General features: G+C 40.5%; 1 protein-coding gene across 1 annotated transcript in view; it reads left to right on the plus strand.

Moving 5' to 3' along the window:
- REEP3 (receptor accessory protein 3) overlaps window positions 1-27,860 on the plus strand; it is a 97,832-nt gene that overhangs the window by 25,302 nt on the left and 44,670 nt on the right. Inside the window, exon 2 of the mRNA XM_058671963.1 lies at window positions 15,293-15,365. Within this exon, the coding sequence (XP_058527946.1) occupies window positions 15,293-15,365 (73 nt within the window). The remainder of the gene's footprint in view (window positions 1-15,292; window positions 15,366-27,860) is intronic.

Here is a 27,860-nt window from a genome sequence, read left to right on the forward strand (position 1 = left end):
CTCTTTTTTTTAAATTAAACGTATTTATTTGATGTGATCACAGGGTTAAAGAGGATGGGAAGGAGTGAAGGTCAGGGGAAAGTGGGTGAATTTATTATTTCCTGATTCTCCATTTCTTCATGTCTCTGGGGGCAGGGGAGAGATAAAGAAGGAAATCACACTCTTCTTCTAGTTAAAGGAAACAAAATATGCCAGCGTGAAAAAAAATAGTGCAACTCTCATGAGAAACATCGAGGAATGCAGTGTTATTGGAACAATAAGATTCAACAGATAAGCTTGAAGGAGTTGGAAGAGTTAGATAGGAGAGATTGATGGATGAAGTGAAACTGACCAAAGTTGGCCATTATATGTGAGAAAGAGGAAGGGATGTTGGGTCAGTGGCATGGGTTCCCCCAGTGGGAGGTCTTCCCTTTCTGTGGGACGGTAAAGGGAGCTGCAGAACAGGTTTGGAGAGGGACTGTTGACCTTTAGCAACAAAAACAACAGCAAGGTGCTGAATGAGCAGGGAAGAGAGGTCAGCGCACCCTAGACACAGGAGTATAGAAGTAGATGTTATGATAATGTTTGAATCTTAATTTGGGTATCACACGCATTTTGTTGTGAATTTCATAATTTGCCTGTAACTTACATATAGCCTCTAGTATAGATCCTATAGTATGTAATACATTTTAAGTGACATTTAACAAATTTAAGTAACGTTTGAGTTAAAGAAAAAAATACCAAAGCTGGTATAGTGGCATAGTAGGCTAAGTTTCTGCTGCAATGCTGGCATCCCATATAAGTACCAGTTTGAGTCCTGGCGGTTGCACTTCCAACTCAAGTTCCTGCTTGTGGCCTGGGAAGACAGCAGGAGATGAATTGAATCCTTGGACCCCTGTACCCACATGAGAGACCTGGAGGAAACTCCTGGGTCCTGGCTTCAGATCGGCTCAGCTCTGGCTGTTGAAGCAATCTGGGGAGTAAACCAGCAGACAGAAGATCTGTTTCTCTGTGTCTCTTCTGTAATTCCATCCTTCAGATGAAAATAAATCTTTAAAAATAAAAAAATACCCTAATTAATATGAGAAAATATTTTGGCTTTCTGAACATATACAAGGGTGCTTTAAAAATTTATGTAAAAATGAAATTTAAAAATCTTTATTTTGGTGTCCTGACAAAAACATTTGAAACTCATGCTTTTTTTTCGGTTTGTTTTCAAAATTGGTTGAGGAGGACCTCCTCAAAAATACATCAAGGTTTAGTTAAACATCACTAAGGCCAAGACCATTTATTTGATTTACATAGTTTTCACACATTGAGTGAAACATAAAAAATAAACAAAAAACTATGAGGTCTGTGAACAGCAGAAGGGGCTGTTACCTGATAATGTTTGGCATTTGTCATGTATTAGATTCTTATCTATGCTTGTTACTTTTAACAAATACAAGGAGAAGAGCATTGACCATTTGAAGTAAGTGAAACTTGGTATTTTAACTTGCTTAAGGCTGCTGTTTGGTACAGTGGTTAGGACTGCCAGGGTGCCCCGTTGTGGGGCCTGCGCTTGGGTCCAGGCTCCACTTTTGATTTCAGCTTTGTGCTAATGTGCACCCTGCAGAACATCAGGTGATGGTTCAAATGCCTGGATCCCTGCCCTTTAAGGTGGGAGACTATACTGAGTTCTTGGGTGCTGGCCTCATTTTGGCCCAGCATTGTCTGCTTGCCTGCATTGATGGGGAGAAGTGATGGAAAATCTCTGTCTCTCTCATGCTGCCTCTGTACCTTTCGAATAAAATGAAAATAAGAACTTTTTTAGGAAAAAATTGTATGGTTATTATAGATAATTTCTGTGGTGTTTTGTTTCTATTAGAAGATGAAACATTCTGTTTGGAACTGCGTTTCATTTAGTCTCAAGGAGTGACTTGTATGTTTAAGTAGGATAAAGAAGGTCTCTGTGAGAAGTTGACCTTCGAACTAAGACTTCAAGGAAGTGAAGAGAGTAGGGAAGAGCATACCAGGAAGAAAGTGGAGCATGTGCAAACCCTCAATCAAGGTCTGGTGGCCAGTGTGCCTGGAGCAGAAAAGCAGTGAAGCCACAGCCACCGACTGGCAGGGAACCATGCAGGGGTTTGTAGCAGCAACAGGGGACCCGCTGAGAGACTCCAAAGTCCCGCCTTGGATAACACACTGTCCAAGGGCAAAGATGGGCATTGGGAGTCCTCTTAAGGAACAGCTTTAATGCCATATTTGGTCAGATCTTAATAGTGGGAGGAGTTAATTATGTCAAGATTTACCACAAAGTTATAGTGGGCAGGCATTGTGGTTTGGCAACCAGAAGGAATAAATAAGTCGGTAAAATAGTATGAAGTCTAGAAAGATCTGTACATATGTGGGCACTTACTTTAGGACACTGTATTCGTACAGAATTGTGTGGAGTGACTGTTACCTGTACTCTTGGGACCCGGGTCAGTTGGATATCCACCAATTATCATCAGAGCCTCCTACCTCAGACCAAACCAAAGTAATCATTTCTAGTTAGATTGCAGGTAAAAAATGGAAAACCACTACCTCTGTGAGATAACACAGAAAGTTATCTTTGTGATTTTAAGGGAAAAACATTCTTTTTTCCATAAGAATAGTAATATTTATAGTGGGTTTAAAGGTTCCTTTCTCCTCTTTAAATATAAATAAATTTTTGTGTTTATTGCAAAAGCTGTCATAAACAGAACCAGAAAGCATTAATTATAAAGCAAAAGATGGATCATGAAAAATTAGGAAAGACTAAAGTTAAGCATTTCACTTCATCAAAAGGCGTTGAGCCTGAAAAAAGAAGCAATGATAAGAGAAAATAATGTGTAAGGGTGACATGTACATTTTATGAATATATAAAGAAAAATGGAGACAGTGTTTCATATCTGAAAAGGAGTGAGAGTACATGCCAATAGCCAAGAACAGGGCAAGGTGCTCTAAATTCTCATTTAGCAATGGTGTCAACTTTGTGGAATTTGAAATCACATTTCTGGCCTCTAAATGTATCTCTGGGAAAGACACAACCATCCTGGATCTTTATTTATGTGTTTCGAATTGAGCTGAAATTAAGATTGTTCACATTTAGGCTAGAATTTGAGTGACTGTACACATTAAAGGAAAAAAATACGCTTGAACATAGGTTACCATTTTAAGAGACACTTTTTAACCTTAAGCTTTGAAAATTAGGCAGACTCATGCATAACCTCATTCTCAGGAAGGTTCTAAGCTGCTCAAATCTGTGGTATGAGAGAAGAAACCAGAAAAATACCACCAAGAAGATGTCTGATATTTTAAAATGAATCTTGCTGAACAATACGAACATTGGGACTAATTCTGTACGCAGGATTTGTATTATGTTCCGGTGTTCTGAAATTTATTTTGGCTTCCTTTTCTCTCCCTTTACCTAATTGCGTTTCCTAAAACTTAAAGGTAGAGGCTTCCCTGAGTGTCAGTCATTGACGGTGAGAAGAGGTTTGCAGGAGAGGGCCCTGGGTTTCCAGGGAGCCAGCTTGTGTGGGGCGGGGACTGGAAGTGGTGGGGATAGGAGAGCATCTGTGTTTAGAATGCTCCAGTAAGCAATCAGCCCTCTCCCGAGATGACCCTTGCCTGTTGCTAGGCACTCGCTGCTGTTTCAGGAGTGGGTGACAACATTATGTAATCCTGAACTGCGTCGCCATCCTCTTTATATATCTTAGGGGAATGGATAGGCTTCTTGGGCTTATATTTTGTGCTAATAAATGTTTAGGATTGAAAAACAATTGAGCTTTAAAAAAAATTTTTTTAATTTGGCCTAAAAATTGAATTGTATATTTAAAGAATTAAAAAATAAAAGCCTACTAAACATGAGATTCCTATTCTAATACCTGTTTCACCATCAGAGAATATCAGGCATTCTCAAACAAACAAATAAACCCCCAGAAACTGTACATCTAAAGAGCATTTTCAGCACTCTAATGGACAAAAATGAACCTGTGAAGGGTGGGCATTAGGCCCGGCAGTTAAGGCATCGGTTGGGACTTTTGCATCCCCTAACGGTGCCTGGGTTCAAGTCTTGACTGTGTTTCCCACTCCAGCTTCCTGCTAATGTGCACCCTGGGAGGCACAGTGAAGGCAGAAGTCACTGTCTCCCCCGCCCCACAGGAGACCCCAAGTGCATTCTGAGCCTCTGCTTTTGGCCTCTGTAGTATTCTTAAAATGGCAATCAAATACAAATATGGCAACATGATCAACTAGAAACCTTAGAATCCATACATATGACATAAATGATCTACTCATGTATCTCAGGGATGCAAAATGAAACTATATAACAGTGGATTACCTCTATAAGGCAAAGTAAATGTCTTTTGAGATTTTGTTTTATTGTCAATTAGTGAGCTGATTAGAACTACTGACTGCTCCTGAGCCCACAGCTCAGCATGTGAAGCGAGCACTAAAGCTAGCTTTCACAGAATGGCATTGCCTAACGCCTGATGACCTTGATTTTTTGGTTTTCATATTCCATGAGCATACTGAGCAGGAAAAACATTAAGGAAAAACTTTATGTAAAAATTCTGATAGCAGAAAGCTGGAAACCAAATAACTGAAGAATTATGTCTCATTTACACTATACGAGGCAGAAGAGAAAAGGAGGGAGGAAATAAAGGGAGACAAATAGAAAGCACCAAATTCTGGGTTGAAAATATAATAAATATAAAGGGCACTAGATAACCTTTTTTAAAAAACATAAAATATTTATTTATTTTATTTGAAAGGCAGAGTTACAGAGAAAGAGAGATCTTCCATCTGCTCATTCACTCTCTAAATGGCCACACTGGCCAGGGCTGACCTGGGCCCAGCCAAAACCAGGAGCCAAGAGCTTTATCCAGGTTTCCATGTGAGTTCAAGGGTCTGAACACTTTCGTCATCTTCTGTTGCTTTTCTAGGCATATTAACAGAGAGCTGGAGTCGAAGTGGAGCAATCAGAACTCAAACTGGTGCCCATGTGAAATGCAGCCATTGCCTATGGCAGCTTACCCCACTATGACACAGTACCAGCTTCAATAAACTTTATGACAAAAAGTATAGGTAGACATACAGATGGTTAATTTGTCATGAGAAAGATTTCAATTGCCCAAAAAAGTAAATTAATTCCAAGTCATGTGCACTTAGTACGCTATGGAAAATGTCTAAAGCAAAAACTAGCTTCACTCTGAAAAGAAATAGATGAATCCACAGTTATAGTGGGAATTTTCTAATAAAGTATTTCTAGCATTTTTATGTCTTTAAATGCTACTGTGACTTTTTTGCAGCTCTGTATGGAACACATTGGTTTGTGGATCAGTTATTGGGTGGCTGAGTTTTCTACACAACGATAATCTTTCAGATAACTGAAACATAGAATCTTTGAGAAACAGAATTTGACAGACTTTGAGGATGTACTTCATTCCTGTCTACTTTTTTGTAAAAGTGACTCACAACTTTTTAGTGAAATTGTTTAAACCTAAAAAATGTTGAAAAAGCATAACTAACATTCATTTACCTTTCACCTAAAATTATCTGTTGCTAATAGTTTGTCATACTTGCTTTATATTTTTGCATATTTTGCAATGGCAACACCTCTTGTTACTAGTTTACTGAACCATGTTGAAGTAAGCTGCTTCAACAAAAAGTGCTGTAACAATTAGGTCAGTTCCATGTCCATGCACCCCCTTCCAAGAAAAGTTACAGAGGCTATTACACATTTACATAACATCCTCTGCTTAATAAAAACAAAACTCCTTGGAGAAATGGCTGATTCTAGAAATGGGACAGTGCATACACAAGCTAAACTTAGAGCATCTGGTGGTGTACCCAGAGCTGCATGGAAACCATGCCTGAGGCACATGTGATGAGCACAGGAGCCTGCCCACAGAGGCCTCAGTGGCCAGATCTGGAACAATCTGAACAACAAAATAAAATAGTATCGAATGACAACCCAAAGTGCAAAGTCCATACTGACATAAAAAAACTGATGAAATAAATAGAGGCAGATAGGCTAATCAGAAGAAATCCAAATGCTATATGCAGATACTCTATCCTTAGAGAAAGAGAGCATAATTCCCTACTCCCTAAGTCTGTAGATAATGACTTCCAGAAAGATGTTGATAACTTTATCTGAATATACTACTTCAGCCAGCTAATGAAGGTTAATATCAACAGCCATCAGTTACACCAACAGCATGAACCTTTGATATGTGTCAGAAACAACACATCATCTTTGTGATATTCCTCCCAAAAACCCACACTCTAGGATAGGGCATTGTGGCACAACAAGTTAAGCTGCAACTGAAATGCTGGTTCAAGTCCTGGTTATTCCATTTCCAACCCAGCTTCCTGTTAACGTGCCTGGGAATGTGGCACATGATGGCCTAAATACTTGAGTTCCTACCACTGATGGGGTAACCTGTATGGAACTCCTGGTCCCTCACTTCCCCATTCCAGCCTGGCCTTACACAGTGCTAAAGTCATTTGGGAAATGAACAAGTACAGGGAAATTCTCTCCCCACCTCCGCCCCATCTCTACTTTTCAAATTAGTAAATATTTAAAAAACAGAAAAAGAGAGAAAGAAGAGACACCTGTCTCCTGAGTCTCAGGAGAAAAACATCAAATTATAATTGAGGGACATTCTTTAAAAAAAAAAAAAAAAAACTTGACTAGCACTCCCAAATATGGACAAAATATGAAAGATCTGAGAAATTTTCTGAGGCACCTGGGGAAATAGGGTGATTTAAAGCAATGTGGTGAATCGATGAGGTCCCAGAAGAGAAACAAGATGTTATTTAAGTTTAAGCAAAATCCGAGTTAAAGATAGTCCTTAATAATAATAATGTACTATTATTATTACTTCATTAATTGTCAAAAATGTACCATACTCATGCAAAATTTTAATAATAAGGGAAACAGTGTGGGGTCTATGAGAACTGTGTGCCCCGTTTTCTGTAAATCTATAAATTATCTTGAAAACCTAAAACTATGGAAAAAGTGGAAATTTTATTTTAATGCCGTTGTAAACATTAGTACATTTCAGTCCTAATTATTATATCTTCAAAACAATACATTCTTTTATATAGCCAAAAGATTAATCTCACCTAGGCGGTATAGCATTGCTAAATCCCCAGGTTGCCCAGAGAATACCTTTGGTAGCTAAATTATTATTTTTGATCCAGAATTGACTCCAGGAACATTGCTTTTGTTTGTCACTTCTCTCTATTCTGTACTCATCATGAGAAATGTTCTCACCCCTGTTCCACTGATAGATGAATTGTCCTTCATTCATCACTTACATGTTCCCCTTGTGATGGATGGTGCGGGAAGGCTTGCCAAGTTAGGGTTGGGGAAAATGGTACCATCTCCCAAGTGGAGACACGGCCATCCAGAGCTCAGGAAACAGTGAGCGGTGTGCGAACAGGCAAGGACCTTGGTAATGCCAGCCAGCCAGCCAGCAGGGCAGTTTTATGCTGTAATTTACAGAAGTTGAAATTAAATTAGATGGTAGTGTAGTTCTTTTTGCACGTTTGTATCTTTTGCTATTAAATTCTCCAACAGAGAAATAAAGTTCCCACCTCTCTGACTTTCCAGTACTAAGGGAAGTACAGAGAGACATGCCCTGTGTCTTGATGACTCCAAGAGGACTTGCAGCCTGTTTTTGAATGTGTTTTCAGTAAACAGACGTCTGGCAGATAAGACACCATTGTCCCACTTCAGAATGCCTCAATTCAGTTGCCAGTTCCAGCTCCGGGCTTCCTCTTCCAGCCAACGCAGACGCTGGGGAAACCACAGTGATAGCCACAGTAATTGGGGCCTGCCCGTAAGGATTGTTTTCATGGCTTGTGGTTCCTGGCCTCAGCCCCAGATGTGCCAAACTGCCCTGGCCATTATGGGCAGTTAGAGAATGAAAAGGATGAGATCTCTGTGCATCTCAAAGTTTTGAAGATTTTTTTTAATGTTTTTACAATGTTTCATTTTACGTTCCCGGTGTTACTGTTTGCTCTACAAACTAAACAGGCCAAACCTTCTTTAACCCTCCTTCATGAAGGATGGTAGAATTCAGGGAGCCTCAAAGAGAAAGGGACTCAACAGTGTCAGAGACTGTTGTAGGACATGGAGTGGCATGGGAGAATATTACTGAGTTTGAGATACAGAAAGAACTAGAATGGTTTGAGTAGATGAAAAGAAGGAAGCGGTTTAAGAAATATGAAAATAAAATGTTTTCATTTCCAAATCATTGCAAATAAGCTTAAATTTAAAAAGCAATGATGAAATCCCCAAGGCATCACTATGGATAAAAGCAGCAGCACCTGGCTTGCCATTTTCATTGGTGATACTTGCTTTTGTGTAATGGAGAAAAATTTGAATTTTCTATGAAAGCAAAATATTGGATTGCGTTTAGATGAGATGGTGCCGGGTCAAGCGTTGTCATGCTCATTTGCGTGATGACCGTGGATAGCTGAAGTTTAGAGTGAAGAGAAGTTTGACTGTTCTCCAGGACAACCGGGTTAGACCATGTAGATCCGGGCCCGGCGGCGTGGCCTAGCGGCTAAAGTCCTCGCCTTGAAAGCCCCGGGATCCCATATGGGCGCCGGTTCTGATCCCGGCAGCTCCACTTCCCATCCAGCTCCCTGCTTGTGGCCTGGGAAAGCAGTTGAGGATGGCCCAATGCATTGGGACACTGCACCTGCGTGTGGGAGACCCGGAAGAGGTTCCTGGTTCCCGGCTTCAGATCGGCGCGCATCGCCCATTGCGGCTCACTTGGGGAGTGAATCATTGGACGGAAGATCTTCCTCTCAGTCTCTCCTCCTCTGTGTATATCTGGCTGTAATAAAATGAATAAATCTTTCAAAAAAAAAAAAAGAAAATGTAGATCCAAGTTCGGTTCAGGGTCATTCACTTTGTGGTCAGGCAGCACTAAGTGAATTGCACAGAATAGGGCAGGATTCAAGTTCATGACTGTCCTTACTCATCTTTTTATTTGTGAGCAGTGATGTATTTTAGAAGAGGACATTTTCTCAATGTATTCAAAACTGGTTTGTGTGTGATTTTTTTTTCCTTTACCAGAAGCTTAAAAAAAATTGATTATAGCTGAACTCTCAACTTATCTTAGTCAACAAAGCTAATGTTAAGTTAGGGTTTTACAAATCCTGTGCTTACCAGGCTAAATAAAGTAAACAGTTCCTCTGAGTTCAGAGTTACTCAGAAGTCAAGAGTTGGTCAGCTGGTATGAGTAATGCTTGACCTCCTTGAAGTAGAGCAGTTCCCTAACCAGTCTGATTGGAATTGGAGAATGTGATGAATGTTGATTATGGACATGAATGTTTGCCTTTGTAGAGTTAGTTCACAATCTGAACTGTGTATCTCATCTATTTCTATATGGGCCCATATTGAGGCTTTACAAATGCAGTTAATTAAGTAACTTCAGAATGATTTTATTCAACAAGTAATATTGGGGTTCTGCTCTTAAGCTTGACATTGTATGAAATGCAAAATTTAATGAGTTTTGTTTTTGGTACAGAGGAAAGTTCTGCACAGGTATTAAAATGAGCAATTTTATCTTTTGTCATGCTTTGGCTTCAACATGTATTTGGTATCTAAATCACAAGGTCCTCTGTATTTGTATTATCCATAGAAAGCACAACAGTGGCTGTCCCACCTGCAGATTTATTTGCAGTGCCCTCCAGAATGGGAAATTGCAGCGGGTGGACTGGAACACTGGGCATTGTGCAAAGCCCTTCATCGTGGAGCTGTGGGAGCCATGTGGAACGCTGCCCACACATCACTGAGTTCACTTCACTGGAGGGCTTCATGGGGTTGGTAGACCCTGTGGAATACTCCGTCCAGGGTCAGCATTATTTCTCACCGTTTCTTTTGGTTGTGGTCTACCACATGGTAGGCTCTTGTGGTGGAAGTGGGCTTGTGGCTAGGAACGAGGAATTGAGAGGATGAGGAAGTTTAAGTCTGATTTGCTGTGGTTTTATTTTTTTCCCCTTAGTTTTCTCTTTTCCCCCCCCCCCCCCCTTAGTTTTCTTCCTTTTAGAGTAGAAACAAGAAGTTCTGGAGTAAAATCTGAAGGCTGGCTCCCACAACATGAAAATGCCAAACTTTGTAGCTCTTGATGACTGCTATTAAAAACACACACACCGTCTTTCAAAGGAGAATTTACTGTCTTTTTGTCTCCTTGGTGGTTTTAATTCAGAGTTTTTCCCCCATGTGTTTGTCCTTTGCTTCCCACATTCAGTTTTTACGTTTTTCTTTAAGGCTGTGAGCAAGTGCACTTAACCATTGTTTCACTAATGGAAATTCTCTACTTGCAGGGATTTTTAGCAAGAAATATTTTTTCTTAAAATTTGTTTAAAACAGACATATAGGTTATTTTGGCAGTGATGCGTGACCTCTTGCTACTTACACGGTGGCAAAATGACTCACAGGAAGTTTTATCACAGGGACAACATACATTACCACTAAGCCTCTGCTAGCTATTTGGATTCAGTTGGTCTTACACTGGCACAAATTGATTATTTCCAAGGATTTAGATTAAATTGTTTCCATTTCAGTTTATGTAACTGCTTCTCTTTTGCTTTATTATGATCTCTTTTATGTGGAATTACCAAAAGCCTTGATAATTTGTAGTCACTTTCACATTACTCTTAAAAGTCCAGTTAGACTGCAAATCAGCTTACCATACAGACAGCTTATTGTTTAATAGAAGAGAGTTTTAATCCAAAATTAAATTAAGCATAATAGTGGCACACTTTAAATTGTTCAAGATACAGAATTTAGGGCCCGGCGGCGTGGCCTAGCGGCTAAAGTCCTCACCTTGAAAGCCCCGGGATCCCATATGGGCGCCGGTTCTAATCCCGGCAGCTCCACTTCCCATCCAGCTCCCTGCTTGTGGCCTGGGAGGGCAGTCGAGGACGGCCCAAAGCTTTGGGACACTGCACCCGCGTGGGAGACCCGGAAGAGGTTCCTGGTTCCTGGCTTCGGATCGGCGCGTACCGGCCCGTTGCGGCTCACTTGGGGAGTGAAACATCGGATGGAAGATCTTCCTGTCTGTCTCTCCTCCTCTCTGTATATCCGGCTTTCCAATAATAATAATAAAATCTTTAAAAAAAAAAAAAGATGCAGAATTTAAAATTTCAGCTTCTTAGGTCCTGCTTTCAATGATACTCATTCCCAACTGATTATTATACACCATTTTAGGAACTGTTGAACCAGTTACAGGGGATGCATTTCCAATAAGTCTCAAGGGTTACAATTCCTCTCAGGATTCTGCAATCACCGAAATGTAATTCTGTCTGGTACCTATTAATTGTATTATCTTTTATTTATGAGCTTGCTATAAAAGATTTCCTTTGGGGCAAAAGTACCACTTTGGAAAAAAATCTAGAAGCCTTCTATTGCAAATTTGTATTTCTAGAATTCCTTCTTTTGATTCAGATTGTGATTCTATTTTAAAATTCATTATATTCTAATATTAGAGAACTACTATTTACACAGAATTGTTTTTTAAATGTTGTTAGCTGAGTTGCGTTTTGATTTCAATGTCTTCTGTGATGTTCCCCTACGTATGCTGTACCATTGTTCTCCTGATAAAAACATGCTATAGTTTCCCTTGAGTGAAACACAAGCCAGCACTGGTGCCCTGGTGATGCCCAACAACAGAGGGAAGGGGGATGATTCATATCGTTTGCTGCTTCCTGCAGTGTAGGATGCTTCTTACAATAGCCCATTTGAAACCATGAGTGTGACCTCAGTAAGTGGAGCTAGGAGGAGACGCACACAGAAGTTAGTGTTTCTGCTGTCCAGAGAAAAGAAACATACTTCACTTGAAGGGTCTAATAAAATACAGTCAAAAAGATAATTGGGAATAAATGGGAGTGCTATTTACTATTAATGATGGGTTTTTGAATTTAATGTCTGTTTTTAGTATACTTCATATATAGAACTTCTTTTATAGTAAGGATAGCCAGAAAACTGTTTCCATAGAAATAGGTTGTTTCAAAATGGGAGGAGACTGTTACGGATTTCCTGCTTTGCCATCTCATTTCATTGCACAATATTAAATTTATGAGTAGCAATAGTGGTGTGACAGTAGGTGCTTTCCTGGCGCCTTTATGTACAGCTAGCTGAAGGTCTAGCGGAGGTTCCCAAACACAGCTACCTTCTCTGCATATTTTTGCTTTTCTTGATTCCCTGGCACTGTGGGGGTAAATTTTACACCTAATTGAAATTATATTTTAGCTGTTTGTTCTCTGTACATTCTTTCAAAATCCGTTTTTCAAATGAATTAGTTTAAACAAATTGAGACAAAAAAGTAGCAATTGAAGAAAAATTAAAATCTGGTAAATACAAATATACCAGAGGGTCACCATAGTTAATACAGTTGAACATCAGACTTGAGCATGTCCCCATAAAATTTTACTTTTTAAGATTCACTGATTTTCATTGGAAAGATTTACAGAGAGAAGCAGAAACAGAAAGATGTTCCATCTGCTGGTTCACTGCCGAAGTGGACACAACAGTCAGAGCTGAGCCAGTTCGAAGCCAATAGCCAGGAACTTCTTCGGGGTCTTCCACACAGGTTTAGGGTCCCAAGACTTTCCCAGGTCACAAGCAGGGAGCTAGAAGGGAAGTGGAGCAGTCTGGACACAAACTGGCACCCTTAGGGGATCACTGCACTTGCAGAGGAAGGATTAGTTGGTTCAGCCATCACACCAGGCCCTCCATGAAATATTTTTAAAAAGAATGATACAGTTCTAATATGACAGAAGGAGAGGCATCATCATTTTCTTAAAGAAAACTAAGCATTGCATTGAATTCCAAAGTAAATTTCATACACGATTTCCTACACTTTTACAAAAACAGCCTTTAACACTCTTCTGTAGCATTTGTCTTCAGTAGGTTCTTATAATATACTTAAAGAAAAAATCAACACTATGGTATGTGCTTTCCACCGAAAGAAGATGGGTATAATAGTTGGGGAACATAACCTGGTGGTCAAACTTGATCCAAAGTTAGGATAACATCATTTAGGGAATAAAGATTGAGTATAAGAACGGAGGGGCCCAGCACAGCAGCTCAGTGGCTGAATCTTCACCTTGAAAGCTTGGGGATACATTTTGACGCCAGTTTCTGTCCTGACTGCTCCGTTGTCCTTCCATTTCCCTGCCTGTAGCCTGGGAAAGCAGTGGAGGACAAGCCAAAGCCTTGGGACCCTGCACCTGCGTGGGAAAACTGGAAGAGGCTCCTGGTTCCTGACTTAGGATCAACTTAACTCTGGCTGTTGTGCCCACTTGGGGGAAAAACCCCCGGATGGAAGATCTTTCTGGCTTCCTTCTCTCTGTAAATCTGATCTGCTTTTCCAATAAAAATAAGTAAATCTTTAAAAGAAATAGAAAGAAAGAGAGAGAGAGAGAAAAGGAAGGAGGAAGGAAGGAAGGAATTGCCTGTATTTTTCAAAAGAATGGGGACTGGCAGAGGAATCCCTGCATGTTGACCATCGTTTGTCCAGGCTGTCTTACATAGCTTCTGTCCTGATTACAAGATAACTATTTTTAGAAATGTTTTTGAAGATATAGAAAAAAAATGGAAAAGAATGGCTCACTTAATTTTTGAAACTAAAATTTTGGATCGGCAGGGACCTGGACTGTCATTCCAATATGGGATGCCATCACTGCAGGTGGCTGCCCGAACAAGCTCCACTAGAAAGCCAGCTTCAAGAGAATGGTTCTGATGGGTTTATATATATGGATGTGATGGGCTATGTAAACTTATTATTGAATTTTTTTCCAGAAAAAAATTTTTAAATTTTTTATTTATTTATTTGCAAGGGGGAGGGAGACAGAATTCCCATCCACTGGTTCAATTTCCCAGTGCTTGGGATCCAGGTCTGACCAAAGCTGCGTCTAATTCTTTGACAAGGGTGCCAGGCTTCACCCGTTGCCTCCCAGGGGAATCTGGATTCAGCAGACAGAATCAAGACCTGAACCCAGGCATCCCAGTCGGTCCTGGGTTCATACCTGCCCCCATACCTGCCCCATAGAGTAATTTTTGGCGACACAAATTCCATGATATAGTACATGAAATTGCTCATTGTAAGCCATGTACACTATGTCATGACATTTCTATGGCTACACATTCATTATATTTGTGTGTATCTTTAGGATCTAAGATTTCGTGACCATAACAAATGACATAGAAGTTTTGTTAGTAATTTAAAGTTATTTTAAATGCTTTGAAGGTTATTTAAATGCCTATTGTCATTAATATACCACACTACAGAGCTCTGTCATTGCAGTTAGAAACCAGTGCTTCCTAAAATAATAGCACGAAGGACTAAGTTTTTATTACCACAGATTTTCTGTGTATGTGTGCATGTGTGTGTTATATTTATATTTAGGTATATGATGAAAATCACTGAGAATCTGTATACAATAAAATATACAATAAAATGTTGTCGATGATTATCTCTGACTAGTAGAATTAGGGACATTTTTATTTTACTTTTGATGATTTCCTGAATTTTCCAAGTATTTCTTTAAGAATATTTTTTTTGTGATGAAATAAAAGGATTTAAATTTAATGTAATTTTCCCCCCAAACATCTTACTTTCCATGAAACTTTTATCTAAATTACTGAGGACTAGGCATGCGGCAGCATGTTAAGCCACTCTTTGGGACACTCACAGAGTCTTTGTTGCTAATGCACCTAAGTGGCGGCAGATGATGTATGAAGCACATGGGTGGCTGGCATACAAGCAGGAGACTCCAGTGTACTGCCTGGCTTCTGCTGGATCCTGTCCCAGTCCACCTGCTGCCAACTTTTGGGGAATGGACCAGCCCCTCTCTCTCTTTGTCCTTTTCTCTTTCTCTCTGTCTTTCAAGTAATTACATAGATCTTTTTTTTTTTTCTATTTTAATTTTATGATACAATTCCCTAGGCTTTGGGATTTCCCTTGCCCACTCCCCAAATTCGTTCCCCCTCACTGATTTCCCCTATATTATCACAATAGTGCAGTCTTTCATAAGCAGTCATCAGTCCATCATCCTGCTGTTTAAGTGTATCCTGACATTGCATACTGGTTATACATAGATATTTTAAAATCACTAATACTGAAGTTTTTAAAAAATATGTTCTAACTTTCTTTTCTGAATAGATTTACAAAGTTTGTGCAAACTTACACTTGTCTGTTTTCTGTTTCTATGGGTTAGGTTTTGTATAGTTTAAGTTTATACTGTTGTGTTTGATTAGTCTTCTCCTACTTTTTACTTTCAGGCTGGTGTTTGGAATGCTTTATCCTGCATATTATTCATACAAAACTGTGAAAACAAAAAACGTGAAAGAATATGTGAGTATAATTTTTGAGGGATTAATTCTAATTTAATATCTGTGATGTGCAACACTAGTAATATTTTGGGTTAAAATGTTACATAAATGTGATGTAATGAAATTTATCTTTTTTAAAAATCAACTTTGGCATCTAAATTAGTGTGTGGTTCCCAAGATGAATGATTGACTGGCTCTTCATTTAGTCTATAAATTCCAGTATAACAAGGGGATTTTTTTGTTTGACTTAGGAAATGGAAAGTGGTTTGTGATAACTTTTACCCTCATAAATTTATGGTACACCAATAATGTATTTCTCTGAACATAAAGTTTTTTCCTCTATTTCTGATTGATTTTAATGAGCAAACACCCTATCACTACTCACAATTACAATCTTTTTCTTCTTGACTCAGACTATTTGTGATGATTTCACTTTTAATCATCAGTATTTCTTCTCAAAGTTTTCCGTTTCCCAATATTTGTTTTATTTTGTTTTTGCTAATTGTTTTTTTTTAAATTTCTGATATTTCTCTAAATTCTCAATTTCAACCATCCCCTTTAATAGTAAATGAGCTGGGCCCGGCACAGTGGCCTAGCAGCTAGAGTTCTTGCCTTGAACGTGCCAGGATGTCATTTGGGTACCAGTTCTAATCCTGGCCACCCCGCTTCCCATCCAGCTCCCTGCTTGTGGGCTGGGAAAGCCGTCAAGGATGGCCCAAAGCCTTGGGACCCTGCACCCTCGTAGAGAGTGCAGGAACCACCTGGAGGAGGTTCCTGGCTCTTGGCTTCAAATCAGCTCAGCTCCAGCCGTTGTGCTCATTGGGGAGTGAATCATTGGACAGAAGATCTTCCTCTCTGTCTGTCCTCCTCTCTGTATATCTGAATTTTGCAATAAAAATAAATCTTAAAAAAATAGTAAATGATTTTCCCTACCTGTAATTCCTGGCACAATTTATTATTTTTGATGAAGTGAATTTGCAGAGGGTGGCACAACCATACGTTGTTGGTTGCTAATCAGGAAGTGTAAGGAGTCATTATGAAGATAAATGCATGGAAGTAATCATGGCTCTTTAAACACTGAGCTAATAGTCACATAACACAAAATTAACCATTTAGACCAACATTTAGTACCATCAGATTATTGCTCAAACACTATAGCTGGTTCCAAAATGTTTCCATCACTCCAAAATAAAACCCCTTGCCCGAAGCAGTGATTTCCTATCCTCCTCTTCCCCTAACTCAGAAGTGTGCTTTCTGATTTATGTGGGTTTGTCTATTCTGGATATTTCGTATAATTGGAATGGTGTGACAGGTGACCTTTCCATGTGTGCTTGTTTTCACTTACTGTGTTTTCCATCTGTGTTTTAGCATGCATGAATGCTGCTTTGCTTGGCGTATCTGAGTACGGATGTGCTGCCTCTTGCTTATCCGTTTTCTGCTGACATTTGAATTATTACTACCTTTGGCTAGTATGAATAGTGCTGTCACAAACATTCATTTGCTGAAATTTGAATACTTTTTTTTTAGTCTTTTTCGATGTATAGCTATGGTTCTTTGTAACAGATCTGGGATGATCAAGGATTATATCATTGCTTACTTTGAATTTGGGGGGCTTGGGGAGTGGAAGCAGAGATTTTAACTAATTCTATTGAACTTTTATAGCCATTGTTTTCTTTAATGTAATACTAATTTTTGAAGTGAAGTATTTATAGGTTATTTAGAATGCTGGAATTTATCTGGCAGAGATCAAGAAATTACTTAGTTGAGCTCTAGAATTTTTCTTCTTGTTATTAAGTATGTCTTGAATCTATAGTCGGTGAAACAATCTTTAAGATATGGGACCACAATAAGTCCTACTTGTGTAAATACCCTTTCATAAATACCTTGAAAAATATATTCCAATGTACACTGTAATAAATACTTCAAGTATTGGTTTGAAATGTTGGCATAGGGCCCGGCGGCGTGGCCTAGCGGCTAAAGTCCTCGCCTTGAAAGCCCCGGGATCCCATATGGGCGCCGGTTCTATTCCCAGCAGCTCCACTTCCCATCCAGCTCCCTGCTTGTGGCCTGGGAAAGCAGTTGAGGACGGCCCAATGCATTGGGACACTGCACCTGCGTGGGAGACCCAGAAGAGGTTCCTGGTTCCCGGCATCAGATTGGCGCACATCGGCCCGTTGCGGCTCACTTGGGGAGTGAATCATTGGACGGAAGATCTTCCTCTCTGTCTCTCCTCCTCTGTGTATATCTGGCTGTAATAAAATGAATAAATCTTTAAAAAAAAAAAAAGAAAAATGTTGGCATAGGACCCAGTGTTATGGCATAACGGTTGGGGTCCTCGCCTTGAACGTGCCAGGATCCCATATGGGCACCTGTTCTAATCCCGGTGGTCCTGCTTCCCATCCAGCTCCCTGCTTGTGACTTGGGGAGGCAGTTGAAGACCGCCCAAAGCTCCCACGTGGGAGACCTGGAGGAGGCTCCTGGGCTCTTGGCTTCAAATTGGCTCAGCTCCAGCCATCACGGCCGCTTGGGGAGTGAATCATAGGATGGAGGATCTTCCTCTCTGTCTCTCCTCCTCTCTGTACATCTGCCTTTCCAATAGTAAATCTTTTTTTTAAATGTTGGCATTTTTTGTTTTTAGAAGCCATTTCTTCTCTTCCTCAATAGTGCTCCTCAAACTGTGCGATAAAGGACTGGTTTTGCTTTGCTTTATTTTGTTTTTGTTTCCCCATGTCATAGACCAATTTGTTTGTAAAATGAAAAAAAAAAAAAACTAATCACTGAAAACATGAAATTGAAAAAACAAAAGAGAGAGAGAAAGCCAGGAACACAAAATGCAACCCACTGTTTTAACAAATCCTAGATTCAGTAGACATGAAGTTACTATCAACTTTTGAACTTAGAGCAACAACACAGTAACACTTCACAGCATTGTACAGTTCCCTGGACAGCATTCTGCCTATGGTGCAATGTTTTAATTTAATTGAAAGTATTTTTGAATGGTAAAAATAAGCATAATTCTTCATTTCCAAACCGTGAAGATAGCCATTGAGGAGTGCATTACTGCCCAGAGCTTAACAAGCCTGAAGCCTCTGTGATGCTGAAGGTAATTAACAGTGTGGGTATAGCCAGGGTGATAGGTCTGTGACTTTGAACTGGTTCCAACCTCTTATGCTTCTGAGAGACCCAGGATACAGGATAACAGATGTGTTTCTTTGGGGGGTCTTTGCTGAAGATATTCTCCCATTTCCCCTCCCAAATCTACGTGGTTGTATGGGGGAAATGCCAAGTATACATTGAAAATGAAGAAGCCAGTGCTGTGCTGTTGCAAATTCAGCCTCTGCCTATGGTGCCAGCATCCCCACCTGCTGCGCTTCCAACCCAAATGCCTGCAGATGGCCTAGGAAAGTTGTGCAGGATGACCCCAGTGCTTGAGCCCCTTGACCCTCAAGGGAGCCGGGAAGAGACTCCCGGCTCCTGGCTCCTGGCTTCAGGCCAGCGCTGGCCATCACAGCCCTTGGGGCATGTCTCAGTGCATGTGAATCTTTCTTTGTCTCTCCTTCTCTGTCTGTAATTCAGTCTTTCACATACAAATAAGCAACTGTCTGGATGTGAAGTTCTAATAATTTAATGATTTGTTAACAACAGGAGCAGAAATACCATCCCCCAAAATAAAAGAGGGCAATAATGTGAAGATATTAAATACATTATAATAGAAATTAGATTTCATATATAAGTGAAGGCTAAAATATAAAGCTGGAAAGATGTTTTCTAGATATTGGCATAACAACTATTATTAAAAATCAGTTCATTTACTGATATGCCTCAATATCGTTTCTTTTTTTTTTAAAAAAAGATTTATTTATTTTTATTGGAAAGTCAGATTTACAGAGAGAAGGAGAGACAGAAAGATCTTCCATCCACTGGTTCACTCCCCAAGCAGCTGCAATGGAGTTGAGCCAATCTGAAGCCAGGAGCCAGGAACTTCTGCCAGGTCTCCCACGTGGGTGCAGAGTCCCAAGGCTTCGGGCAGTCCTTGACTGCTTTCCTAGACCACAAGCAGGGAACTGGATGGGAAGTGGAGCAGCCAGGATACAAACTAGTGCCCATATGGGATCCTGGCACGTGTCAGGCGAAGACCTTAGCCACTAGCCCCACCTCAATAAAATTTTAGTGTTAGCTTTTAAAGACTTAAAAATATGATTTTGTGCATTTTATTCCCTTAATACAACACTTAGATTTTATTACTTATTAATTTGTAAAATTGGAGATTGTTAAGGCTAATGTAACTGAAACTTTCCTTATGCTTCATACATTAAAGTTTTATTCTTATTCAAACTGATGAGAGACCTAAGATTTTACATTAATATATACATGTATGGGTGTATTTAGATATTTTGTTTATTTATTTATGTAAAAGTAGATCTACAGAGAGAAGGAGAGACAGGGAGAAGGATTTCTATCCCCTGGCTTACTGCCCATAATGGCCAGAGCTGAGCCAACCTGAAGCCAGGAGCCAGGAGCTTCTTCCAGGTTTTCCACATGGGTGTAGGGGCCCATGGATTTAACCCATCCTCCATTACTTTCCCAGGCACAATTGCAGGGAGCTGGGTCAGAAGTGGAGCAGTTGAGCCTCGAACCAGCACCCGTATAAGATGTAGGAGTTTGCTTAACCTGCTTCACCATGCAACTAACCCCTAGATACCTACTTTAAAAAAATGTAGAGTTATCCGTACATAATTATGCTGTGCTGCTGTATCTCTAAGAATTTTTTAAATTAACCATTCTTTGAGTTGAAGATGAGTAATTAAAACCTGAGGAAGGACACAAGTAAATGACTAGAGCTCGCTTGGTAATTATGTAGTAATCTACTCCATCTCTCAAATAAGTTAGTGCTGAAAGCAAAATGGCTAGGCACTGAAATAGGTCAAGTTCTGCCTTTCACAAGAACATGTGATCAAACCCAAAAGACCTTCCAGGAACCACGTGGTTGTCCAGTAAGCTGTCAGGGAGACTGGATCGAGATGCCACCTTGGAATCATATTGTCGTGCACATACATAATTTTCTTCCAATTTCAAACTATGCTTGCATATTATTATTTCCAATCACTGATCTAACAAGGCAGCTTTCCTTCTGGAGGCGTTAAGGGAAAAAATTCTTTTCGTTCCCTTTTCTAGCTCCTTCTGGCTGCCGGCATTCCCTGGCTTACGATTCTCTTCCTCTAGCTTAGATCCAGCAGTGTTAGACCAAGGGGTTTTCTGTGCCAACTTTCTGGTTCTCTCTCTTCTACTTCCCTCTTCCACTGATAAGGTGCTTTATGATTCCATTCCAACTTTATTAGCACTGGATACTCTCCCTGTTCTTTAAATTCAAAATTTTTTTATTTGAAAGGCAAAGTTTCAGACAGAATTGAGAGACTGAGAAAGAGATCTTGTATCTGCTGATCTTCTCCAATGTCTCAATAAACAGGGCTAAGCCACAATGGGGCCAGGAGCCTGAGCTCCATCCAGGTCTCTCATGTGCATGGTAGGGAAACAAACACTTGTACTATCTTTGGCTGATTTTAAGGGAAATTAGCAAGGAGATGGATCATAACTGCAGCAGCTAGGATTTGAAATAACCCTTGGATGAAATGCCAGTGTCTTAGGTGCTGGCTTAACCCACTATATCATGATGCCTGCCCCAAATTTCCCCACTGTAACGCTGATTGGTTAGTAACTTGAATTCCACCTGCAGCCTTGTTTCTGCTTTATCTTATCTACCACACCCGTATTCACAGTTGGGATTAGCACCAGACTTTACTCTGCATCCCTACAAAGCAGACATGGAAGCTGTCCCAGTGGTACAGGTGCAAAGAAGTGCATGCACCTGCCCGTGGTCACATGGGCCCTCAGTACAGGGTAGGCCCCAGATCACAGTGTTCTCTTCCTAGTGTTTATTGCATTCCCCCATACTACCTTTAGATATGTAGATGAGGAACAGAGCTTCCCAGAACTGGAAACTGCTTTCACAGCCATCAGTGAATTTGCTCTTGGCAGATTCAAAGGTGCATTCCTATGGAGCACAACCAAATGGATGTTTTTCTAGGAAGGACGGTTCAGGCAGCTTAACCAATACTGAGGCAGGATTGTAAGTCTCTAAACTGTGAACTAAGTGATTACAATGAAATTAGAAGTTTCTTACCTTCTCTAATATTAGAAATGCTAGAGTCTTGACAGTCCTTTAAGTTACTTTCAATTTAATTTCACTTTGACAAAGATTTGAATATTACTTTCTCACACCCACTCGCTAAAGTGGCTGAGTCTCACCTAAAAACACAGGCAACCCACTTAAACTGACACCAACAGTTTTATTAGAACTCTTCCCTATTACATTTTCCTGTATGGTATGCCTTTATCCAGAGTTGCTATAGTTTCTTGTAAAATAACTTGCTCAGAATCGTTATCATTATATACTAATGTCCCCTTACACTATATAATATTTTATTTCTTAGTCATACATTCATTTGTGTTTGTCTCTCCCACCAGAATAAACTCCATAGGGAAGATTTTTATTGTTTTGTGAATTGTGCCCCCATACATAGACAATACATGTTGCTTGGTATGCACCTAATTTTTTAATGCAAAAAAAAAAAAAATCAAGAAGGGAGAAAGTCGACTTCTAGGCATGAATCAGATGTTAAATTGTGCTTAAAAGAGCACAGAGCTTTCTTCAGTGAGCTAATCTGCTGTCTGAGCTTTGGTTCTGCGAGTTAGAAGGTGTCCCTTAATTCCATAGCACTTGCCTCCAAGCCCAGTTTCTTTACGGTATTATGTTATGACCTAAATTCTGCTGCTATCTACTTCCAAATCAGTTCCAGAAAGCAAACATTTTTCAATTAATTTGCTTCTTCCCACCCTAACTACTACCCTTTCCCTTAAGCCTGTAAATGGTAGATGGCACCTGATAAAACAGATGCTGTGTTCAAATCAAAACAAATGGAAAGTGCTGTGTATTTTGGCAACCGTCCTTTCTTCCTTTGCCTATTTTTAAAACAGAGCTTTCCTAGGATATAATTTCCTGTATAGTGTGCCTGATATGGCCTACTTAACAGACTTCTCAGTCTTGCAGTAACTGAGATGTAAGCTTACTGATGAATTAATATGCTTTTGCACATTTTTCCAGGCTCATACCATCTCACAACTGAAAACAGAGTATTTACTTCCAAATCATGTGTAATTGCTGTAGCTTTTCTAGGAAACTAGTATTCTTATTTCAAGAATGTTGGCTAAAACAGCAGTGAAAAGCACTCAAAAATCGAAATCAGGGATTTGGCCTGTAGGATCACTGTGAGCAAGAACAAAGAACTGGGCCAACTGGGGGATTACTCTTTAGGTGGCCTAGAAATGGCCCTCTGAAAATCTGTTGACTCTGTTTTTGAAAGTGATCTTATCTTTGAAGTTTCAGGTGATGGGAAAATGAACAAATGTTCCATGTGCCAGTTCTACAGTTGTTACTGGTTTAGCAGAACCTGAAGTTGTCTGGTGGTTTTGGCGTGGTTATATAAAGAACTTTTCTGCATTGTTGTGAAGTGTTCCCTTTATATTTTGGATTAAAAATATTTATTTTATTAAAGGGTTTTAGTGATTTGGAAAGTTTAAAGTGTAGACTGCCGAGGAAGGTGAGAGTCTTACTGAAAATTAGTTTGTTCAGGCCTCATGTCTGTCTGTTTATTTTTCATTCTGATTTATTTTTTCTAATAAGTTTTTTGTTTTTTTTTTTAACACATTTTTTTTTGAAAGATTTATTTATTTTTGTTACAAAGTCAGGTATACACAGAGGAGGAGAGACAGAGAGGAAGATCTTCCGTCCAATGATTCACTCCCCAAGTGAGCCGCAACAGCCGGTGCTGTGCTGATCCGAAGCCAGGAACCAGGAAACCTCTTCCGGGTCTCCCACGCAGGTGCAGTGTCCCAAGGCATCGGGCCGTCCTCAACTGCTTTCCCAGGCCACAAGCAGGGAGCTGGATGGGAAGTGGAGCTGCCGGGAATAGAACCGGCGCCCATATGGGATCCCGGGGCTTTCAAGGCGAGGACTTTAGCCGCTAGGCCACGCCGCCGGGCCCTTCCTTGCTTTTTCTTAATTTCTCAGGTGGACATTTTGAGTTAATTTCCTTCTCTGAAAGATGATTTAGTAGCTACCCCGTTTAATAGCTTCCCATTATATGCATACATAATTCCCAGCCCCCAGAGTTTCTCAGTATCATTACGTTTGGATCAATATTCCATGGTTAGAGTGATGTTCAATACCTCAATTTGAAAGAAGCAATCAAATACAGAGCACGGCATCTGGAGGGGGCAGCCTGGATGAACATTTCTGCCACACCCCATAATGGGTGATCTTTAGAGCAAGTTATCTGACTGTACTGTGCCAAACTTCATTATCTATAAAACTAGAGCAGTTGTTGATACTGCCTCTTCAGGCGGTCATGAAGGTTACATGGGTTGATGAATGGGAAGGTAACAGTACATGTTTTCATTCTATAAACTACTCTTTGTCACCAATCCCCACGGTATCCTACCATTGCCCTTCCTTTCCCTGGTGCTTTTCCTCACTTTGCTGTTGTTTCCATTTGTTTTGTGTTCTGTGCTTGTTGCAAATTCAGACCGAAGGTCTTCCTTGGGCAGTCAGACACATGTCTTCTCGGTGCATTCACTCTGAGCTGGCTCTGGTTTCGGGTTTCCTAATTTCTTGCCTGCCTCCCTTTTTTCTTTTTTGACTTCCTTGATGGAATGAACCCCTCCGGAGAAGGCTAGCGGGACAGGTCAGGCTTTCAAGCTGCTGGGTTAGGAATCATTTTCCTTCAAGATGCTGGAAGCGTTTTCTGCACTGTCGTGACTTCTCATGTCGCTGTTGAGAAGTCTGAAGTAATTTTGATTCTTACCTGGCTCCCCCAGTCAGGAAGTTTGTGGGCTCTTTTCCATATTCCCCCTTGTTTCAAAACTCCATGATGATATGTATTTCCATTGTTATAAAATTTCATGACTATGTGCTTTTTGTAAAACTATTATAATTGATTTTGCTAAACCCTCAATAATCCGTTTTAATCTGGGAATCTTGTCCTTAAGCACTGGAAAATTTGGTTAAAAGTATTTCTTTAATGATTTTCTACACTCCATTTCCCCTGTTTTGGATTCCCTTGGCTCAGTCGCAAGGATGATGACCTCATGCTTCCCCATCCCCTGATCTGTCCTTCTCTTCCCATTTGCACCTTTGTGCTCTTTTCTAACAATGTTCTTCGATTTTATCTTCAGCCCTTCAATGGGTCTTTTTATTTTCTAATTTCCTAATTAACTTTTAAGAGCCTTTTTAATACTCTGAACATTCCTTTGTCTAAAGCATCCCATTCTTACTTTATGTGTGAGATTTCTTTTTTTCTGAGGACTTATATGATGATTTGAGGGACATAATTCAATTCTGTCTTTTTCTTGGCTTCAGCCTCTAATTTTCGTAAACACTTTCTTCAAATGCTAGATGATCCTTGGTTCTCTTGTGCTCATAATTTGAGTGTAACAGTGGAAAGCTGACTGCTCTTTGGCCTTACAGCAATGCAGCAGCCAAAAAAGATTAGACATTTCAATTTCCCTTGAAAGTGCTTCTTAAAGGTTCTCTTTCCTGGAGGTTGATCTGACTAGACCGTTGTATTTGCTCCTGGGGCTGTGTAAGGATGTACCAAACTGTGTGGCTTAAAGCAGCAACCACATCCCAGGTTCTGGAGGCTGGAAGTCTGTATGTGAAGATCCCGTGAGGCTGTATTGTCCCTGAAACCTGTTAAGACTGCCCACTCACACTTGAGTTGCCTGATGTTGTCCCCTAGTTATCTCCATGGTTCTAAATTCTCTTCTCATTCATTTTGAATTAAGGGTCCACACTATTCCAGTATGACCTCATCTTAACCAAATTGCATCTTCAAGGACCCAGTTTCTAAATAAGGTCCTAATCTGAGGTGATGGGGGTTGGGACTTTGTATTAGTTTGTTGGGTTGCCATGGCAAAATACCACAGTCTGGCTGTCTTGAAACCATGGGGATTACTGTCTTACAGTGCTGGAGGCTGGAAGACCAAGGTCAAGGCACTGTCAGCAGTGCTTCTTGGTGAGTCCAGTCTTCCTGTCTTGGGGAAGGCCACCTGCTCACACATCCTCACGTGGGCTTTCCTCTGTGTACACATGAAGACAGAGATCCCTGTGTTCCTTGGCAGATTACATCCCGAGCCACATGACCTCATTTACCCCTGACTACCTGCTTACTTACAGGCATCCTGTTCAAATACAGCCCTGCTAGGAGTCAGGGCTACCACCTGTAATTACACAGCAGATAGAATTCTGTAATGGATGGCTATCAACATTGGGTTGGGGATACACATTCAAGCGGTAACCAACCTGTTCTTGGAAAAGTATCTATGTCTGTGTCTTTAGACATTTCCTTTGGTGCCAATCAGCTGCTTTCACAGAAGATTCATCCATCTGGTAAGGTTGCCGGCCTTCTAGTGAGCACAAAGCCAAGTTAGAGACATTCAGCTTATAAACTTGAACCTAAGCATCAATAGCCACACTTGGTGCTGTGGCAGAGATTTCAAAGTCTAGACCACTCCTGATAGACCCTCTCTAGGCTCCCCTGGAAACAGCAGAACATTGGCAGCAGCTAAGGCAGGAGACTCTCTGGGTTCTGGACCAAGTGTGTGGGCCCCTGCCAAGCACACAGGCGATCCAGCTGGAGTCTCAAACTCCTGGCTGGCCCAGGTCTTCCCTGTAGCTGTTTTGGACAGTGAACAAGCAGATGGAAGATCTTTTTCTCTCACTCATTCTCCCTTTCACTCTGACTTTTGAGTAAATAAAATGTTTGTAAAAAAATAAATAAATAAAAACATTATTTGTTCATGATCACCTTGAGGTCATTGCGATAGATTTCAACTTTAAGAAATAAACGTCGGGCCCAGCGCCGTGGCCTAGCGGCTAAAGTCCTCGCCTTAAATGCGTCAGGATCCCATATGGGCACCGGTTCTAATCCCGGCAGCTCCACTTCCCATCCAGCTCCCTGCTTGTGGCCTGGTAAAGCAGTGGAGGACGGCCCAATGCTTTGGGACCCTGCACCCATGTAGGAGACCTGGAGGAAAGTTCCTGGCTCTTGGCTCTGGATCGGCACAGCACCGGCTGTAGTGCTCATTGGGGAGTGATGGAAGATCTTCCTCTTTGTTTCTCCTCCTCTCTGTATATCTGACTTTGTGATAAAAATAAGTAAATCTTTCAAAAAAAAAAAAGAAAGAAATAAACGTCAAATTTGAGTGAGACGATTCACTTGGAAGATTTAAAAATTGCCTAGCATAGTTAAAATTTTAGAATATGAATTAAAGTAACACTTAACCTTCATAAAATAAATTGAAAGTATTCCCAAAATTTTCACACTAGGATACAGCCAGCAGCCTTAGCTTCCCGTCCTTTTTTGCTTCTGATGAAAATGCTTTGGAAAATACACATAGGAAAAAAAATTCTCATAACACTTAAATAAGAGGCTAAGCCAGGTTTTTGCTAATATGTAGGAACAATTCCACAAATCACAGCGCCAATGGAAATGGAGTTTTAAGACTGGGACAGATCCTGTTGTTTCCATTAAAGGAAATGTTGCTAAGAAGTAAATTGGAAGGAGGCCTAGCCACCTCCACTCTCAGTCCCTACTGGTAGAAGAGCTTAAATTCACAAAAGCTGCAATAATGAAAAACTCCACTTCTTGCACCCTCGTGCCGGGAAAGCTGCATGTCGAGGCAGCCACGGTTCTGCCTTGCCTTGGTTGACTCTGGAACCAGGCACCTCACTACCATGAACACAAGCCCCATAGGATTCAAACAGCAGAGATTATGACTGGAAGAGAAATGAAAAATGCACAAGGAGACTGATTCAGAAAGACAGTTACACATGCCACAGTTTACATTCTTCAGTATAACAGCTTGTAGAGGACCTTATTTTGAATATTCAAAAAAGGAAACATTCAACTCACAAAGCAAGCAGTCAAAAGTAAAAGATCCTATAAAGAAGGGATGATGAATAAAGCAATAATATAAAAGAAAAAAAAAAAGCAGAATGAGAGGAGTTAATATATCTAAGAATTATTGTCTGAATGTGGTTAATAAGCACTTGAGATACCCAAGTGTCATGGCACAAGTGTCAAGCTGCCACTTGGGGTGCCTGCATCCAATATCCGAGTGCCTGGTGTGAGGCTTGGCTGGATGTCTGATCCAACTCCAAGCACTTGGTCTCCTGCCAGCCACAAGGGAGGCCGGAATGGCCTTCCTAGCTCCTGAATTCACCTGGCCTACCTTCGGCTGCTGCAGGCATCTGGAGGGTCAACCAACAGAGGAGGGACCTCTCTGTCTGCCTGTCACTGTCACTTTCCAGCGAATAGATGAGAGAGAAATGGCTAAAGTAGAAGCAATTTAAAAAGGTTTACACTATTAGAAACAAAAGGATTTAAGCAGTCCATACTAA

Source organism: Ochotona princeps, chromosome 13 (genome assembly GCF_030435755.1).
Source record: "Ochotona princeps isolate mOchPri1 chromosome 13, mOchPri1.hap1, whole genome shotgun sequence".
In the NCBI taxonomy this organism is placed as follows: domain Eukaryota; kingdom Metazoa; phylum Chordata; class Mammalia; order Lagomorpha; family Ochotonidae; genus Ochotona; species Ochotona princeps.